This window comes from Mustelus asterias, chromosome 4, assembly GCF_964213995.1.
Source record: "Mustelus asterias chromosome 4, sMusAst1.hap1.1, whole genome shotgun sequence".
Lineage (NCBI taxonomy): Eukaryota > Metazoa > Chordata > Chondrichthyes > Carcharhiniformes > Triakidae > Mustelus > Mustelus asterias.
The window spans coordinates 135,449,463-135,469,089 of record NC_135804.1 but is presented as its reverse complement, the minus strand read 5'-3'; the positions used below and the strand labels follow the sequence as shown (position 1 = coordinate 135,469,089).

The following is a 19,627-nucleotide window of genomic DNA, read 5'->3' as shown; positions in this document are numbered from 1 at the left end:
CCGTCCACCCCAAAAAAAAACTTAGGTTGGGAGATACCCGGACGTGAATCGCATGAATTGGCCGCTGCTCGACTCTCCTGGCCCGCTGCGTTGAAAAATTAGCGCAGCGGCATGGGAAAATCGTACCCCACATCTCTTTATATATTGCATATTCATAAATGATGGTTATGTGCTTATTATATAGATATATGTGTGTGTTTACATGTGTGGAGACTTCCATATGAAATGCACATATAGACAGCCTTTTTCAAAGTGGCTGTGTGCATTAAATACCATTCTTTGTTTACAAACCACTAATAGACTGCAGCTGCTCTGCCCTTGGCTGAATTCTGAAATCCTGTGCAAAGGAAAAGGAAATTATTTGAGGGTAACAACCTCAGCAAGCCCCACCACTCAAAGAGAAGCAAGTTCTGGTAACCTCCACTCTAAGGCTACATGCTGAAATGATTCATCGAAGCTCTCACTGGTAACACCGCAACACAAAATGAAATACAGCGCTTGCATACTGGCCTCTGGGAATCGTTAAACTGATCCAAGTGGAAAAGAGGTAAGGGTAGTCTTGCTGTAAAAATACAGCACTGGATATCGGCTGAGGGACTCATGTCTGTTCCGACTACTACTAAGACTTCCTGGGGCATGAATCACAGAATCATGGAATCCCAACAGTGCAGAAGGAGGCCATTCGACCCATCAAGCCTGCACCTGATAACAATTCCACCCAGGTCCTATCCCCGTAACCTCATGTATTTACGCTGCTAGTCCCCATGACATGGCAATTTACATGGCAATTTACCACGGCCAATCAACCTAACCCGCACATTGGAGCACCCAGGGGAAACCCACGTAGACACGGGGAGAACATGCACACAGTCACATTAAGAATCTACTGATGATCATGAAACCGTTGTCGATTGCTGGAAAAACCCATCTGGTTCACTAATGTCCTTTAGGGAAGGAAATCTCCACACAGTCACCCAAGGCTGGAATTGAACCCAGGTCCCTGGCGATGTGAGGCAGCAATGCTAACCACTGTGCCACCCCCTGCCACCGCGTCACTCCCATTGGTTGGTTGAGAGTTTAATGGTAAAGCATTGGAACTCCTGCTGCTGTCAAAAGTATTCTGGTTGAGATTTGGCTATGGGACTGAGGGAAAAAATTGGCATAGGGTTAACCCTTTTAGTGCTCTTCAGGTGTGTCACTTTGGAGGTTGTAAGAAGTCTCACAATACCAGGTTAAAGTCCAACAGGTTAATTTGGAATCACAAGCTTTCGGAGCGGTGCTCTTTTATCAGGTGAGTCCACTCACCACTCACCTAATGAAGGAGCAGCGCTCCAATAGCTCGTGATTCCAAATAAACCTGTTGGACTTTAACCTGGTGTTGTGAGACTTCTTACTGTGCCCAACCCAGTCCAACACCGGCATCTCCACACACATTGGAAGTGATCCAGCTGCCCATGAGATAGCTCTCTCACACTTCATTTCCATTTTCAGGCCTTGTGACTTTATGGTATACACTGAGGGAACCTCCTTCACTACGGGAAATAAAGTGTAACCTCGTACTGATGCTGAGTTACTGCAATTCCTGCTCATTGACATTTCGAATACAAAAGAACTACGATAGCACAAGGGAATAGTGTGGGATATCTGTTTGGCAGTCCAATAGGCAATTAGCTGTGTCAAACACTATAACAACCTTCACTGTAACAAAAGGCGTTTCACAGGAGCATTAGAAAGCAAATTTGATACCGAGCAGGTGATCAAATGATTGGTCAATGTTTGAGCAGGTGACCAAATGATCGGTCAAAGTGGAAGGTTTTGAGGAAGTTCTGAAGGAACAAAAGGTAGAGGGGGACTATGCGTAGGGACAAAATTCCAAAGCGTAAGGTCAGGACACCTAAAAGCCTGGCCATCAATGGTGAAGCAACTAAAATTCAGGATGATGAAGAGGCCAGAATTCAATGAGCACAGATACCTCAGTGAGTTGTAGGAAATTACAGATTGGTAGCAAATCCTTAGTTTTTTTTATTCATGGGCCAGGGGCATCGCTGGCTGGCCAGTATTTATTGCCCACCCCTAGCTGCCCGAGGGCAGCTGGGAATCAATCACATTGCTGTGGATCTGGAGTCACATGTAGTCCAGACCAGGTAAGGATGGCAGATTTCCTTCCCTAAAAGACATTAGTGAACCAGATGGGTTTTTCCAGCAATCGACAATGGTTTCATGGTAGATTCTTAATTCTCGGTATTTTTATTGAATTCAAATTCCACCATCTCCCATGAACAATGGCTGAGTTTCTGGATAGTCCAGCAATAATACCACTAGGCCATCACCCCCCCCCCCCTTAAATCAACTTGGAATATTGCCTCTGACCAGCATTTCAAAGGATGGGCTTAATAAACTCATCAGAATCACAGCAATCTCCTTCCTGGCCCACACTCCTCCCTCAACTAAAACCAAACAAAAAATCATTTGGCCATTCTTTCCTGTTTGTCGGGCTCTGTTGTGCTATGATTAGCTGTAATATTTGTTCATACAACAGTGAATGGGTGAAGGACTTCAGTTACACTTGGGAAGTGGGAAGTTCTTTGTTTTTCTTTGAGCAGAAATGATTAAAAGGAGATTTAATAGAGGTGTTAAAATTATAAGTAGCATTTCTAAAAACTTTGAATCAAGTTTTAAACTTAAATCTAGACAGAATCATTAAAAAATTGGATTTTTTTTTACTCTACTGTCCAATATTTTTTCATGCCCCCTCTTTGATTTGCCAATTTAATTCTTAATTTCACCCCTGCACTTTCTGTCTGCTCGGCTTTCTGTAACATTGAGCTGTAGATATTTGACATAAGTGACCTTTTTATCCTGGCACGGTGGCACAGTGGTTAGCACTGCTGCCTCACAGATCCAGGGACCCGGGTTCAATTCCAGCTTCGGGTCACTGTCTGTGTGGAGTTTGTACGTTCCCCGTGTCTGTGTGGGTTTCCTCCAGGTGCTCCGGTTTCCTCCCGCAATCCAAAAGATGTGTGGGTTAGGTTGATTGGCCATGCTAAATTGACTCTTAATGTTCCGGGATGTGTAAATTAGAGGGATAAGCAGGGTAAATGTGTGAGGATACGGCACTGGGGTGGGATTGTTGCCGGTGAAGACTCAATGGGCCGAATGGCCTCCTTCTGCACTGTAGGGTTTCTATGATCCCACCCTATGCCACAGGCTCTTTGAAATCCACGATGCCGAATATTTGGAAGCCCATCCATTTTGTTTGGGAGAAGACATCAGTTCTGAACGCTCTCTGCTCCTTCTTGAATGGCTCACATTGCTCAGACACTGATTTACCTCCAAGCTGCTGTTCTCAGTCCATTATTCCAAAATCATAGCTTAGTAAACTTGGCCTTTCTCCATTGTGTAGTAAGTAGTCTCACAACACCAGGTTAAAGTCCAACAGGTTTATAGCATGATCTTTCGGTTCATTGTCCCTTCATCAGGTGATCATCTGATGAAGGAGCAACACTCTGAAAGCTCGTGCTACCAAATAAACTTGTTGGACTTTAACCTGGTGTTGTGAGACTACTTACTGTGCCTACCCCAGTCCAACGCTGGCATCACCACATCATTTCTCCATTGTGAACATTTCTACCTGATGTATCGTTGTTTTTCTCCATAAATATGTTAAGCTGAATTATGAACTCTGCCCCAAAATGCTCTTAACATAACAACATAAGAACACAAGAACTAGGAGCAGGAGTAGGCCATCTGGCCGCTCAAACCTGCTCCACCATTCAATAAGATCATGGCTGATCTTTTCGTGGACTCAGCTCCACTTACCCACCCGCTCACCATAACCCTTAATTTCTTTACTGTTCAAAAATTTATCTATCCTTGCCTTAAAAACATTCAATGAGGTAGCCTCAATTGCTTCACTGGGTAGGGAATTCCACAGATTCACAACCCTTTGTGTGAAGAAGTTCCTCCTCAACTCAGTCCTAAATCTGCTTCCCCTTATTTTGAGGCAATGCCCCCTTGTTCTAGTTTCACCCGCCAGTGGAAACAACTTCCCTGCTTCTATCTTATCTATTCCTTCATAATCTTATATTTTTCTATAAGATCTCCCCTCATTCTTTTGAATTCCAATGTGTATAGCCCCAGTCTACTCAGTCCCTCCTCATAAGCCAACTCTCTCAACTCCGGAATCAACTTAGTGAATCTCCTCTGCACCCCCTCCAGTGCCAGTATATCATTTCTCAAGTAAGGAGACCAAAACTATACACAGTACTTCACGTGTGGCCACACCACATAATCTTGCTGTTTTTAAACTCCATCCCTCTAGCAATGAAGGACAAAATTCCATTTGCCTTTTTAATTACCTGCTGCACCTGCAAACCAACTCTTTGAGATTCCTGCACAAGGACACCCAGGTCCCTCTGCACAGCAGCATGCTGCAATTTTTTACCATTTAAATAATAGTCCATTTTGCTGTTATTCCTACCAAAATGGATGACCTCACATTTACCAACATTGTACTCCATCTGCCAGACTCTCGCCCACTCACTTAGATTATCTATATCCCTTTGCAGACTTTGAGCGTCCTCTGCAATCTTTGCTCTTCCACCCATCTTAGTGTCATCTGCGAATTTTGACACACTACACTTGGTCCCCAACTCCAAATCATCTATGTAAATCGTAAACAATTGCGGTCCCAACACTGATCCCTGAGGCACACCACTAGTCACTGATCGTCAACCAGAAAAACACCCATTTACCCCCACTCTTTGCTTTCTGTTGCTCTGATATCTCTGCCATCTTCATTCCTGAATGCTAAATTCAGAAATCCCTCACCCCCTGTTGTATTTGCTACATAATGGGTTTAAAAAAGTTTTCCGAAATAAATGTTAAAACTTCCGTGCCCTCTACACCTTTTACACTAATTTTATCCCAGTTAATATTAGGGTAATTGAATTTCCTTATCATTACTACTCCACTATTTGTGTATGGCTCAAAACCTGCCTATATATTTGGTCTTCTTTTCTTCAGCTGACTGGGGGCTTATGGTTTCATAAATGCTGAATTTTACAAGATGATAATATCTTGACATTTCTAACGCAAAGGAAAATAGAATTCCAGATAAATAACTCAGCTTGAAGACATTCCCATGTGATCTGGTTGCAATGGAGAAATATAAACACATTGAAGTCCAAGTGGCGGTTTTAACACCTTTTCCCAGTATCTCACAGGAAAAAGGTCAGTTGCTATTTGAAAGACAGAAACAAAGGAGTTTTTGCTATGGGAAAGTAAGGTGGACTATTCAGGAGTATGGACAGGGTGGTTAGGGAGCAGCTGTTCCTCTTAGTTGAAGGGTCAGTTATGAGGGGACACAAGTTAAAAGTGAGGAGTGGGAGGTTTGGGGGGGATTTGAGGAAAAACATTTTTACCCAGAGGGTGGTGATGGTCTGGAATGTGCTGCCTGGGAGGGTGGTGGAGGCGGGATGCCTCACATCCTTTAAAAAGCACTTGGATGAGTACTTGGTACGCCATAACATTCAAGGCTACAGGCCAAGTGCTGGCAAGTGGGATTAGGTGGGCAGGTCAGGGCCTTTTATATGTTAGTGCAGACTCGATAGGCCAAAGGGCTTCTTCTGCACTGTAGTATTCTGTGATTCTCTGTTTAGTATTAACAATCAAGCAGGATGCTTGTGAGAGTTTGCTTTCTGTTCAAAAGAAAAGTAACAGGAGGCTCGTAAACATTTAAAGCTCAGGGAATCATTGAAGTGTGCCTTGCTGGAGATGCTCAAATCCAGAAATCTCGGATTGGGAGTAGAATGTTTGTCAAAGGACACTGTTATGGCGGGGAGAAGTGAACCTCTATCGGTGAGCTGGGGTAACCGTGGGAGTGTTCCTATAATGGTATATATCTGCCAGAAGTGTGGTGTTATTAACATTAAAGCACATACGATTGCAGGTAATGTCTTGAGATGGATAGAAAGCTAGTTAGCAGATAGGAAGCAAAGATTTGGCATAAATAGGTCTTTGACTGATTGGCAGTCACTGACTACTAGTGGGGTTCCACAGGGATCTGTGCTAGGACCCCAACTGTTCATATTGTATATTAATGATTTGGAAGAGGGAACTGAATCTATTATCTCCAAATTTGCAGATGATACAAAGCTGGGTGGGTGTTGGGGGTGGGGGGGGGGGGGGGGGGGCGGCGGGGTGGCATGGTGAGCTGTGAGGAGGATGCAGAGATGCTTCAGGGTGATTTGGACAGGCTGAGTGTGTGGGCATCTGCACGGCAAATGCAGTATACTGTGGATAAATGTGAGGTTATCGATTTCAGTAGCAATAACAGGAAGACAGATTATTCCTTGAATGGGTGTGAATTGAGAAAGGTGGTTACTCAACAAGACCTTGGAATCCTCGTGCATCAGTCGCTGAAAGTAAGCGTGCAGGTACTGCAGGCAGTAAAGGAGGCAAATGGTATGTTGGCCTTCATAGTGAGAGGATTTGAGTATAGGGTTAGGGATGTTCTGCTGCAATTGCATAGGGCACTGGTGAGGCCTCACCTGGATTATTGTGTGCAGTCTTGGTGTCCTTATCTGAGCAAGGATGTCCTTGCTATAGAGGGAGTACAGCCAAGGTTTACCAGGCTGATTCCTGGGATGGCAGGTCTGTCATATGAAGTTAGGATTATAGGAGCTTAGAAGAGTGAGAGGGGATCTCATAGAAACTTATAAAATTCTAACAGGGTTAGACAGGGTATATTCAGAAAGAATGTTCCCAATGGTGGGGCAGTCCAGAACTAGGGGTCATAGTTTGAGGATAAGGGGTAAACCTTTTAGAATTGAAAAATGTCTTCATCCAGAGGGTAGTGAATGTGTGGAATTCACTACCACCGAATGCAGTTGAAGCCAAAGCGTTGTCTGATTTCAAGAAGAATTTAGATATAGCTCTTGGGGCTAAAAGGATCAATGGATATGGGAGGAAGGGGGGTATCAGGATATTGAATTTGATAATCAGCCACATTCAAGATGAATGGCGGAACAAGCCCAAAGGACCAAATGGCCTCCTCCTGCTTGTAGAATCATCTCATAAGGCTCATTTTAATTGTGTTACTAAATGTGAAACTTACCTTTTTAATTAATGTTTGATCCATGTTGATTTCAGTTTGTTTGTTATAATCAAAGTCTTGAAAGTGAAATCTTGTCCATCTGTTTATGTCTATTGGTTGTTTAGGAAATTAATCTGTTTTTATAAGTTATCAGTCTCTGTCATATTCTGAAATATGAGTGTCCCTCTTTGTGTTCCCCTGGTGATCTTGCTGGTAAATCATCCTGCAATCAATATTACGACCCTGCTCCTTTTTATCCTTCTCGCTATCCCATCCGAAAACCCTGTAACCAGGAACACTGAAGTGCCATTCCTGCCCTTTTATGCCATGTTGCATGGACAAGTTGGGCCGAAGGGCCTGTTTCCATGTTGTAAACCTCTATGACTCTATGTTCCAGTAATAGCTATGTTATCAAATTTCCAAGTGTCTATCTGTGTCTTTAGCTCATCTGTCTTAGTTATTTTGACTCTTTGCATAGACGTATATAACATTAAGCACTGCGAAACTCCTTTGTTGAATACTTTGGGCCTCTCTCTTCTCTGCCTTCTAAATTCACTTACTGATATCTGCCTTCCATTTGCAAGTTTACATCTCTCCTTTCTGAATCTGTGCTGAGGATCCCAACTCCCTGCCAAGTTTCAACCATTCCCAACAGCATAAGCGAACATCCCCACAATGATTAAAAGCAAATTACTGCGGATGCTGGAATCTGAAACCAAAAGAGGAAATGCTGGAAAATCTCAGCAGGTCTGGCAGCATCTGTAAGGAGAGGAAGGAGCTGGCGTTTCGAGTCCAGATGACCCTCTGTCAAAGCTTTGATCCCCACAATGGTACTGGTCTTAGAGTCCCTACAGTGCAGAAGGAGGCCATTTGGCCCATCAAGCCTGCACCGATAACGATCCCACCCAGACCCTATCCCTGTAACCTCATATGTTTACCCTGCTAATCCCCCGACACTCATGGACAATTTATCATGGCCAGTGCACCTAACTCGCACATCTTTGGAGTGTGGGAGGAAACCGGAGCACCAGGAGGAAACCCACGCAGACACGGGGAAAACGGGTCTGTTGAAACGTACCCCCTCCCAGAATGTACAGGTCTCAGTTCCCCCAAAACAGGTCCCAGTGCCCAGGGATCCACTGTCCTCTCTGCTGCATTCTTGAGCACTGCATTTAATGGCACTATTCACCTATTTCTGCATTCATAAGGGCATGTCACTGGGACTAATTCAGAGATTGCTATCTTTGGGATCCTTATTAATCTCACTCCTAGCTCCCCAGGGCAAGCTCATCCTTCTTTCTTCCTGTGTCATTGGTACCCATTTGCACCCTGAACCCCAGCTGTGCTCCCCCACTCTCCCAGGGTTGCCCAGTGATATGGTTGACCCAGGCATAAGGGAGGCATCATACTATCCTGAAATCATGCCTGTTTGTCTGTCCCCAACTACAGGATGCACTTTCATTATTGCGTTTCTGACATTGCTCTTCCCCCCCTCCACTCCCCGTCTCCACCCCCACCCCCCTCCACCCCGACCCCCCTTCCCCCCACACCCCCGCAACCCCTATCCCCACCCTTGTACCACCCGTGGTGCACTGGACATGGTTCTGGCTGCACCTTCCAGAAAACCAATATTTAGACCTGCCTACACACTCAAGGGATTCCTGCCCTACCCATCTAATCCTCCTTGTCTATCTGGCAGTCACTCATTCCGTCTCTGCACGCACACTCTTAAGCCATTAGATGACCTTCTCCTGAAACCACCATAAGATGGAGGAGCAGAAGTAGGCCATTCGGCCCATCATGTCTGCTCCACCGTTCAGTGAGACCCTGACTGATCTGATACGAAAATAGTCAAATCCACTTGCCCGCCTTACCCCCGTAACCCTTGATTCCCTCATTGATTAACATGCTATCTGTTTTGATAAAGTAAACTAGGATAAACTGATTCCACTGGTAGGTGGATAAGTCTTTAACCTGGTGTTGTTAAACTTCTTACTCGGTGGATAAGTAGCCAGAGGTCTGAATTTTAAGATGAAAACTAAAGATGATACAAGGAGAAATGTGTTGCGCAGTGAGTTGATGTTATCTGAAATAGGATGTCTGAAATGAAGGTGGAGATAAATTCAATGATGACTTACAAAAGGGAATTGATACATTGTGCTGGGTTATGAGAGGATCATAGAATCCCTACAGTACAGATGGAGGCCAATTGGCCCATCGAGTCTGTACCGACCGCAACCCCATCCAGGCCGTATTCCTGTAACCCGACACATTTATCCTGCTAATCCCCCTGACAATAGGGTCAATTTTAGCATGGCCAATCAACCTAACCCACACATCTTTGAACTGTGGAAGGAAACCAGAGCACCCAGAGGAAACCCATGCAGACACTGGGAGAAAGTGCAAACTCCACACAGACAGTGGCCGCGGCCAGAATTGAACCCGGGTCCCTGGTGCTGTGAGGCAGCAGTGCTAACCACTGTGCCACCATGCCACCCTAATCGGATAACTTGGGTCTAATTGGATAACTGCTGTATGATTCTATGACTCAATTTTAAAAGTAGTCTATTGCTTATTAAGTACATTGGGACATCTTGAAGATACAACAAGGTCCTGCATAAACTAAAGTTTTTACTTCCAACTGTGATATATCAGGGCGAATTTTAACGTCCCGCCTGCCACGGGAATCATAGCGGGCGAGGGGTGGATCATGGTCAGGTCCGTTGACCTCGGGCGGGATTTTCTGGTATCATTGTGGGGATGTTCGCTTGTGCTTTTGGAAGTGGTTTAAAATTGACAGGGGTTTGGGATCCTAAGCATAGATAAGTCATTGTCTGGTTTCGGGGCGAGTGTGGCCTGAAAGTCCCGCAACTCAGGTCTGTAGTAAATATCCGGAAGCACTTTAGATGCTTCATAGTCGGGTATGAAGCATTGTCACAATGTTCTCTTAATGTACATATTGGAAATAAACAGGAATCCCAGGCTATTCCTTTTACAGATATTACCAAACAAACATGTAAAGTCATGGAAACTATTACTGTTCCATGCAAGGAGGCAAGAAAAGGATCATTCACTAACGATGAATGTGTAAAAACAAGATAAATCACCTCGGCATCTGCCAAAGAGCTGTAAAATAAAAGCAACTGACTGAAACAACATAGAAGGTGATGTCACAACATTCAGTCCCGGTTGGCATTCCCTGCATCTATCTGGGTTATCTCTCACTCAGAGTGAAGCAAGCATGCACAGTGGCACCGAGGTTAGCACTGCTGCCTCACAGTGCCAGGGACCTGGGTTCAATTCTGGCATTGGGTCACTGTCTGTGTGGAGTTTGCACGTGTCTGCGTGGGTTTCCTCTGGGTGCTCCGGTTTCCTCCCACACTCCAAAGATGTGTGGGTTATGTGGATTGGCCACGCTAAATTACCCCTTAGTGTCAGGGGGATTAGCAGGGTTACAGGGATAGGGTATAGGTGGGATTGTTGTTGGTGCTGGCTCAATGGGCCAAATAGCCTCCTTCTGCACTGTAAGGATTCTATGACCAAATTGCCAGCTCAAATCCAAATTTTGCACAATGCGGAAGAAATGGGTATGGAGCGATATTGGCCAACTGTGGGCAATTGGTAAAAACTGAGCGGCATGGACAAGTTGGGCTGAAGGGCCTACTTCCATGCTGCAAACCTCTATGACTCTCTAAATGCTCTACATAATTGCAGCTTAGGAACAATTAATGGTCATTTTGACCCTATATAAAATGGAGGGTTAATGGCCCCCAACTCAGTGGCTTTGTCATTTTGTTACTGCTTCAACTCATTTTTCCAGTGAATTTGGACAAGATGTTAATCTCAGAACAAGCAGAAAAGCAAGGAGACCAAGCAGAGCCTTCTGTAGCCCATGGATAGTCTGTCAAGCGACACAGTTGTGTGGAGAAAGATGGAACACTCCCATAGCATGAATGAGAGCCGACACCATTCATTCCACATCGGTGGATATGCTGTAAGCCTGGCCCAAAGAACACCAAACTGTGGAGATACTGAGCAAGTACCACGATCACCCTGCTGCCAATTGATTGTCTGTTCACATGCTGGTGCCTATCTTACATCCAACAGTGACCAGTGCTTCATTTCCTGTAAAGCACTCTGTGACATTCTGAGATTGTGAGAGGCGCTATCTAAACACAAATCTCTCTTCTTTATTTATCCACCACCACCAAAGTTAACAAAGACTTTTCAATCCACGTGCTTCCCTTTTCCATTAATTTCCTTCCTTTTCCTGAAGTGTTAAGCATGAACTCCTTTCTCAGGAGTGCAGCTTTCCATACGCTACTTGGTTCTTGGTTTCTTGCGCTAAAACATTCTGACAGCCCTTTGTGTTTCAATCCATCTGGTCAAGTCCCAATCTTTTGCTTCAAACCCTACGCCACCTTCAAGCGATTAATTCTCTTTTGAATGAATATTTGGACGATGGCTTGTGAGAAAGCCTCTGGGCAAAGAGATCACTGGTTGCCCCTCAAACTCCTTCTCACATTACCTTATATTTTTGTGAGTAACTTCGCTGCCATGTTTCCTTCATTACAACATGATTACAATTCAAAAATTACTTTGTTGTCTATAAAGTACCTTTGGGTGTTACGATGGAACTGTAGGCCATGGCGGGGGGGGAGGGGGGGGGGGGGGGCCCATCTGACCCGACTGTCCCTCTACCATGGCTATATACATGGCCAGGTATCCATGGAGATGGAGTATGCAGTGTCCAAGGGCACTGTTAACACCTTCCGTGCCCCAGGGACTGGGGTGCATTATTAACCCCTTTAATCACATTTTGATTTGATGTTTTAAGATTCCTTTCTACTTTGTCATTTGTTTCGGGTGGTTCCCTTCCTTTTGGGAGCTGCTCCCGTTTAATTTGTCCCTTGGTTAATTTGATTTAGTTTATTTGGTTGATCAAAAAGATTGACACTTCATTGGAACACATCTTGATAATTATTTTTATTTGTTCATGCGAAGTGAACGTTAATGGTTAGGCCAGCGTTTATTACCCATCCCTAACTGTCCATGGGAAGGTGGTGGTGGCCTGCTTTCATTAACTACTTCAATCCATGTGGTGTAGGTACACCCACAGTGCTGTTAGGGAGGGAGTTCAAGTATTTTGACCCAGTGTCAGTGAAAGAACAGCAATATAGTTTCAAGTCAGGATGGTTTGTAGCCTGAAGGGTGTTGAATTCTCTGCTACTAGAGGTGTATCCCAAGAACTGACTCCATTGGCAAACATCGGGGAATGTATTTATTTGCTGGTCTCACTCGCTCCACACTCTAACCCCTACTGCCCTCCTGGGGTGGTCTCCGAATGGATCTCCCCACACCCAGGGTCACATGACCTATTTCCTTAGAGGGGTCATGCCCCCAAACATACGTAACTGAGGGAAACTTGCAGGTGATGGTGTTCTCATACATCTGCTCCCCTTGTCTTTCTGGATGGTAGAGGTCATGAGTTTGAAAGGGGCTATCGAAGGAGTTGCATCTTGTGGATGGTACACATTGCTGCCACTATGGGGGAGGGAGTGAACATTTAAGATGGTGGCTAGGGGGCTGATCAAGCAGGATGCTTTTTCCTCTGTGTTGTCCTACATTTGGAGTGCTGTTGGAGCTGCAGGTAAATAAAGAGTGTTCCATCACACTTCTGACTTGAACCTTGCAGATGACAGATGGATTTTGGGAATCGTGAAGTGAGTTACCTCCTGCAGAATTCCCAGCCTCTAACCTGCAGTGACCTAACATCACAACTGGCTTAAATAGGAGCTGAAATTGTGAGCAGGATCACTGTTAAATTGTTGTTTGCATATCGATGCACCATGCTTTAGGCATGTATTGAAAATTGAGGTTAACTCAGTCAGTGTTTAAATTGCCAGCCATCTACATAGATATCTGTGCTGTTCAACTTCTATCTCACAGACTCATAGAAACCCCATACATCAAGTCTGCACTGACTCTCTGACAGAGTATTTTACCTAGGCCCTCTTCCCCCGTCCTATCTCAATAACCCCATACATTTTTTTTTATTATGGGACATGGGCGTCGCTGGCAGGTCAGCATTTATTGCCCATTCCTAGTTGCCCTTGGAGGGCAGTTGAGAGTCAACTACATTGCTGTGGCTCTGGAGTCACAAGTAGGCCAGACCAGTCGAGGATGGTAGATTTCTTTCCCTAAAGATATTATTGAACCAGATGGGTTTTTCCGACAATCAACAATGGTTTAATGGCCATCAGTCGATTCTTGATTCCAGATTTTTTTTTTACTATGGCTGATCCCCCTAACCTACGCATCTTAGGACACGAAGGGGCAATTTAGCCTGGCCAATCCATCTAACCTACACATCTTTGGATGACTCACATTGAATGTACACAGTGAATATTAGATGCATTACAATAATATGGAAGTACCTCAGAGTGCAACTTGCTCTGGGTAGACAACATAAATGCCTATGCACCATTTGTGATAACCATTTTGAAATGTCTGTTATGTTTCTTTGAATGTATTGAAGCATCTCAAGATGATACATGATGAGAACTTCAATATTATTGTCCTTTGTGTGAGGGCCATTTTGAAACGTCTGTAATGTTTTTTCAGATGTTTTCTGAATAAAGTATATTTTTGCAAAAAAAAGCTGTAAAACATTGAGATATATCTTTGGACCATGAAAAGCATCACATAAATTCAAGTCATTCTTTTTCTTTATAAGTATTCATTATTATTTAGTAGACAATGCTTTGGGCAAATGACATTTCAAAAGGAGTTCCAGCGAAAACTGACTGTAAGAATTGCACATGATGGTCTATTAATACTGTCACAGCCAGATACCGTTCGAGCATTCTGCACCCGCGACCCATCTCCCTCTTTCTCCCAACACCATTGTGCCTGGACTTTGATCCGTTTGCCTCCCAGTGAAACTGCAAACTGAGCCACACTCTGCCATCTGCAAGAACAATGTTGTTCTTGCCTCTAGAACACTTTGATAGCCAGAGACCATCTGTAGAATTGTAAAATAGCCATCTCCCGGGAAAATAAACAAAAATCCTCGTGGAATTACCCCTGTGGATCGAAGCTTAAAAACAACAGATTTTCTTTTAAAAGAACAGCATCTGACACAGTTTGAATGTTCTGAATACTTACCAGTTTAATTAAAGGCAGCGTTTTGAGTTCTGTGTGCTTCATCATTTACCCTGCTGGTCTCTTGACCCTAAGTTAACTGGATCTCCAAAAACAAGCGAATCTGGGAGAGTTATTTTAGACACACACTGTCCTTATTAAAGACAGTTCATTCTTTCATCATCGTATTGAACCAGATGCAATGCGATGTTGAGAGAGAAAGTGTTCACGAGCGCATAACCAATGACCAAAAAAATGCCCTTTAAAGATCTGTGTCGATAACGAGTTGCTTAAATTACTTTAGGACAGTTGACGATAAAGAAGACACAATCACAGATAGCATGCTGCACTCTCAATGTTTTGCAGTTGTAAATTTAGAAGTAGACTACCCCCCCCCCTCCCCCCATTCCTGGATTTAACCAGTTCCCGGCCCCAACGCAAGCTTCACTTTCAAATCCCCAATGTCAACAATCCTCCCAAACTATTCAGGTTAACTGGGAGTATTGTTCCTCTGTGGATAGGGTATACACTGCCCGGGGAAAGACACCATCCCCGTGTCTGGGTGCACAGCGAGCGTCCTGCAATAACACAGCAACACATGATGCCAAAAAGAAAACTTTCCCTTACCCTGAACTGCCTCGCAGGCAGCAATAAACCCCGGCCATCATCTGTCAGAGAGTACTCAGCAGCCCCCACTCCGTCCCCATGAGTGCCAAGCGCAAAAGAGCCGCTCACAAAAGTTGACCCTTTTCAGTTGGGTAAGTTGACCACCACGGATGGGAGTCCAGAAGTGCGTCTGTAATCTCCAGCCAGCTCAAGGGAACTGCTCACTTTCAAGAACTCATTGAGGAAGAGAGGCCCCAGCATCAGCACTGTGAACGGCGTCCAAAAGCTGTACACACATGTAAACACAGCACTGAACCCCTTTCCCTTCCCACACCCCCGCCTACTCTCTTCCCAACACTCCTCCCTATGTCCATCATATCTAACAAGACAAACATGTTTCCCTGCTTGACACTGCATTTATCTACACAGTCAAGGAGTGCTCCCTGGCTCCCCCCCGCCCCCAGCCCCAGCCACCACCCACCAGTTACTAATTGGCATAAAATTGCCCTAAGGAAATAATTGTATTTTTGGCAGTCTTGAATCCATAGAATTGTGTGAACAGAATGCCAGCAGACTCCACCACTAGATTTCACACCCACACCTGATTTCATCCCAGTTTAAAAGGAAACACACACACACACATATACACAAAATGTTATTTTAAATACCAAAGCAAAATAATACTAGATATCTGAAATGCAAAAATAAAACAGAAAAGGCTGAAAATACTAAGCAGGTCGAACAGCATCTGTGGAGAGAAAGCGAGTGAGTTAACATTTTAGGTTGGTCAGAGCTGAGGAAAGAGCTGGAGTATCGCTGAAACTATATATTATGAAGCAAGATCTTTCTTCAGTTTTGATGAAGGGTCATCGACCTGAAATCCTGCTCTGATTGCCTCCACTGATGCTGCCTAACCTCTGCCTTTCTGTCCCGGGCTCCCTAAAGCCTACCTCTTTGTCCAAGCTTTGGTTCATCTGTCCCAGCACAGTGGTTAGCACTGCTGCCTCACAATGCCAGCAACCCGGGTTCGATGCTCGGGTCACTGTCTGTGCAGAGTCTGCCACGTTCTCCCCGTGTCTGCTTGGGTTTCCTCCGGATGCTCCAGTTTCCTCCCACAGTCCAAAAGACACTCTGGTTAGGGGCATTGGCCATGCTCAATTCTCCCTCAGTGTACCCGAACAGACGCCAGAGTGTGGCGACTAGGGGATTTTCACAGTAACTTCATTGCACTGTTAATGCAAGCCTTACTTGTAACTCATGAATTAACTTTTCCTTATGTGGTTCTGTGTCAAATTCTGTTTATTTACATTCCTCTGAAACACCTTGGGATATTTTACTGTGTTAACGGCACTATATTGACATTTCAGAATGATGTCAACAATGGTTCTGCACATCCATAGACCACTAATGGTGACACGTTCAGAGTGCTATATAAATGCAAGTTGTTGTTGTTGCTGAGGACACCCTAGAGAATTTCCCTGTTCTTTGAATAATGCCATCATACTCTAATCCATCCACTGAAATGGCAGATAGTGCCTTGGTTCATCAGTTCAAAGCATCATAGAATCAAAGAGACTCTACAGTACAGAAGGAGGCCATTCAGCCCATCGAGTTATGCACCGACAACAATCCCACCTTTTTTAAAAGATGGCACCACAACAGCACATTGCAGTTCTGCACTGGAGTATCAGTTTGGATCATTTACCTTTGACTCGTACATTATAACAACGATTTGCATTTATGTGGCACCTCTAATTTACTAAACATGCCATTGCACTTCACAGCAGCCAACGGTGGTGTGAAGGAAGGGGGGGGGGGGGGGGAAGTTGTGGACAAGCAGTCAGACTTATAGGAACATAGAGATCTTTGGAGGGGTGTAGGTCTGGAGAATGTTGCTCTCAGGGAGGGACAAGGCCAAGGAGGGATTTGAACACAAGGGGGAGAATTTTAACATATTAGAGATCGATCATACCCCTCCCTAATATAGGTCAAAGAACATGGAGGTCATGAGTGAACAATGTGCACAATGGGCTGCAGGGTTGAACATGGGAAGGCAATCTTGAGATAATTGCAATGGGGGATCAATAACTCCCTCCAGCAGGATGCCTTCAATCTGCCAGATGGCTTGGAAGGTACTGACACACAGACCTCATCCAAAACTAATTAGGGTCATGTTTCCTCATGTAAGATGGAAGGGCCATCCATACCGTAATGAATAATAAAGAACACAGGAAAGCCAGACAGGAGGTTTCTCTGAAAGGTGATCTAGTTTGAGCTTCATGTCCCAATTGATGTACTAAATCAGGTTAAACTGCATTCAAATCAATATTTGAAAGTAGGAAAGATATATTAGACCATAAGACCATAAAATATAAGGGGCAGAATTAGGCCATTCGGCCCATCGAGTCTGCTCTGCCATTCAATCAAGGCTGATACGATTCTCATTCCCATTCTCCTGCCTTCCTCCCCGTAACCCGTGATCCCCTTATTGATCAAGAACCTATCTATCTCTGTCATAAAGACACTCAATGACCTGGCCTCCACAGCCCTCTGTGGCAATGAGTTCCACAGATTCACCACCCTCTGGCTGAAGAAGTTCTTCCTCATCTCAGAGTCCCTTCACTCTGAGGTTGTGCCCTCAAGTCCTGGTCTCTCCCATGAGTGGAAACATCCGCTCCACGTCCACTCTATCTAGGCCTCTCAGTATTCTGTAAGTTTGGTCATTCAGAAGGTGGAGCGCAGAATCACCACAACGATTCTGGGGCTGGAAGTGTTAGATTCTGATAAAGAAGCTGACTTTATTGATACCATACCCATTCAGCATGTTGAACGTTAACTCCCTCCACCACTGACGCACAGTGGCAGCAATGTGTGCCTACAAAGTGCACTGCAGCAACGCACCAGGGGGCAGATCAAGGGAAATCATTTCCTTTGACAGTGGGGGGGGGGGGGGGGGGGGGTGATGATAAAGAACAAGAGGACATAAATTTCAAATTAGAGCTCAGGGAAAGTCAGGAAGCATTCCTTTCACAGAATTCTAGAGTTCTCTTCCCCAAAAATATTGGGGAATCAATGGAAAATTTTGAAACTGAAATCGATGGTTTTTTTTTCTGTTGGCAACACTACTAAATAATATGGAGCCTGATACCAAAGTGAGATGTGTAGATGGAGTTAAGATGCAGATCAACCATCATGTTACCCCAATAAGATTATTAAACTAGAAAGAGTGCAGAAATGATTTACCAGGATGCTACCGGGACTTAATGGTTTGAGTTATAAGGAGAGGCTGGATAGACTGGGACTTTTTTCCCTGAAGCATAGGAGGCTGAGGGGTGATCTTATAGAGGTCTATTCAAAAATGAGGGGCACAGATCAGCTAGATAGTCAATATCTTTTCCCAAACATAGGGGAGTCTAAAACTAGAGGGCATAGGTTTAAGTGTCCAGAGGGGAAATCTTTTCACACAGAGGGTGATGAATGTCTGAAACAAGTTGCCAGAAGTAGTAGTAGAGGTGGGTACAATTTTGTCTTTTAAAAAGTGTTTCGACAGTTACATGGGTAAGATGGATTTAGAGGGATATGGGCCAAATGCGGGCAATTGGAAGTAGCTTCGGGGTTTAAAAAAAGGGTGCCATGGACAAGTTAGGCTGAAGGACCTGTTCCCATGCTGTAAACCTCTATGACTCTACAACTCTATGTTACTGAATGGGGAGATCCTGGTCTATGTTCCTCAGAAGCAATTCTCTTGTCATATCATGCCAACTTGGGATTTCGGTGAGATTGGTTGGAATGGTGGCTCAGTTTTGACGTCCTAGATTCAAATTCTGCCATTTCCTGAACACAACAGGTGTAATTCTCCCCCTTAAATTCTAAGGGTAGGACTTTCCGGCCGTGCTTGCCCCAAAAGTGACAAATCCTGCCCGAGGTGAACATACCTCTGCATGGTCCACTGCCCCTCCCCCCCCCCCCCCACCCCACCCTCCCCCCCACCCGCTACAATTCCCGTGTCACAAAAGTCTGAAAACAGGAGAGTTTCACTCCAGTTTTTACAGCGAGCTACCACATGCAATTTTCCCACACTCTGTCAATTTTTCTGGCAGTAGGGAGTTTCACACCAGTGGGAGAGGCGAAGCCGAAGCCCCAGTTTTCAGACTGAAACTCTCAGACTTTCAGACTTTTGTGACACTCAGGGAGCCAAAAGAATTCCAAGTGTCGAATGAGCGGGAAACCGGGAGAGAATCAGACCCATTTTTTGGGGAGGTAAAAGTCCATTCTGAGCAAAAAATGAAGCAAGATACATTTCCCCCAGCAGGGGAAGGGTAGGGGCCTAAGCTCACCGAAAGCCAGCAGATCATAGCAAAGGGCACCATTGCACATGCGTAGATCTCTCTGTTCTGTGCAATAGCTCCCCCAATCACAGCACAGACAAGCTGATTGCTCCCCACCGAATGTTAGCCTCTCGACTGCCGGCCCCAATCCCCGGTCCTGACCCCCAATCGCCGGCCCCAACACCAGCCACCAACCCCCGATGCAGAGTTCCCCCCTTCCCTCCCCTCCTACCCCCTCCCCCACCCCAGTCTGGCTTTGCCCTTGCTTGCCCCCCCCCCCCCCCGTGAAGCCCCACCCCCTGGGGTCCTGCTCCCTTGGTACTGCCCGGTGCCTGGTGGGCAGTGCCAGGGTGCCCAGTCGGCAGGGCCAGGCTCGCACTGCCCAAGGGCACTGCCCCCTGCCTATGACCCCCCCCAGTGGGCCTCAGTGGCCTCCAGCCTCACCGGCGAGGCC

The 19,627-nt window shown here is 45.1% G+C and overlaps 1 protein-coding gene across 6 annotated transcripts in view; it reads right to left on the bottom strand.

The window, feature by feature from the left end:
• LOC144493000 (uncharacterized) overlaps positions 1–19,627 on the bottom strand; it is a 160,733-nt gene that overhangs the window by 112,052 nt on the left and 29,054 nt on the right. For 3 of the 6 annotated variants that reach the window (XM_078211765.1, XM_078211769.1, XM_078211770.1), the window contains exon 1: positions 14,867–15,154. The exons of 1 other annotated variant lie outside the window; for it this stretch is intronic. In XM_078211765.1, coding sequence (XP_078067891.1) covers positions 14,867–14,907 — 41 coding nt within the window. In that variant the 5' untranslated portion in view covers positions 14,908–15,154. Of the gene's footprint in view, positions 1–14,866; positions 15,165–19,627 lie in introns of those variants that run through there. 2 more of the 6 variants (XM_078211766.1, XM_078211771.1) reach the window with 2 other exon arrangements.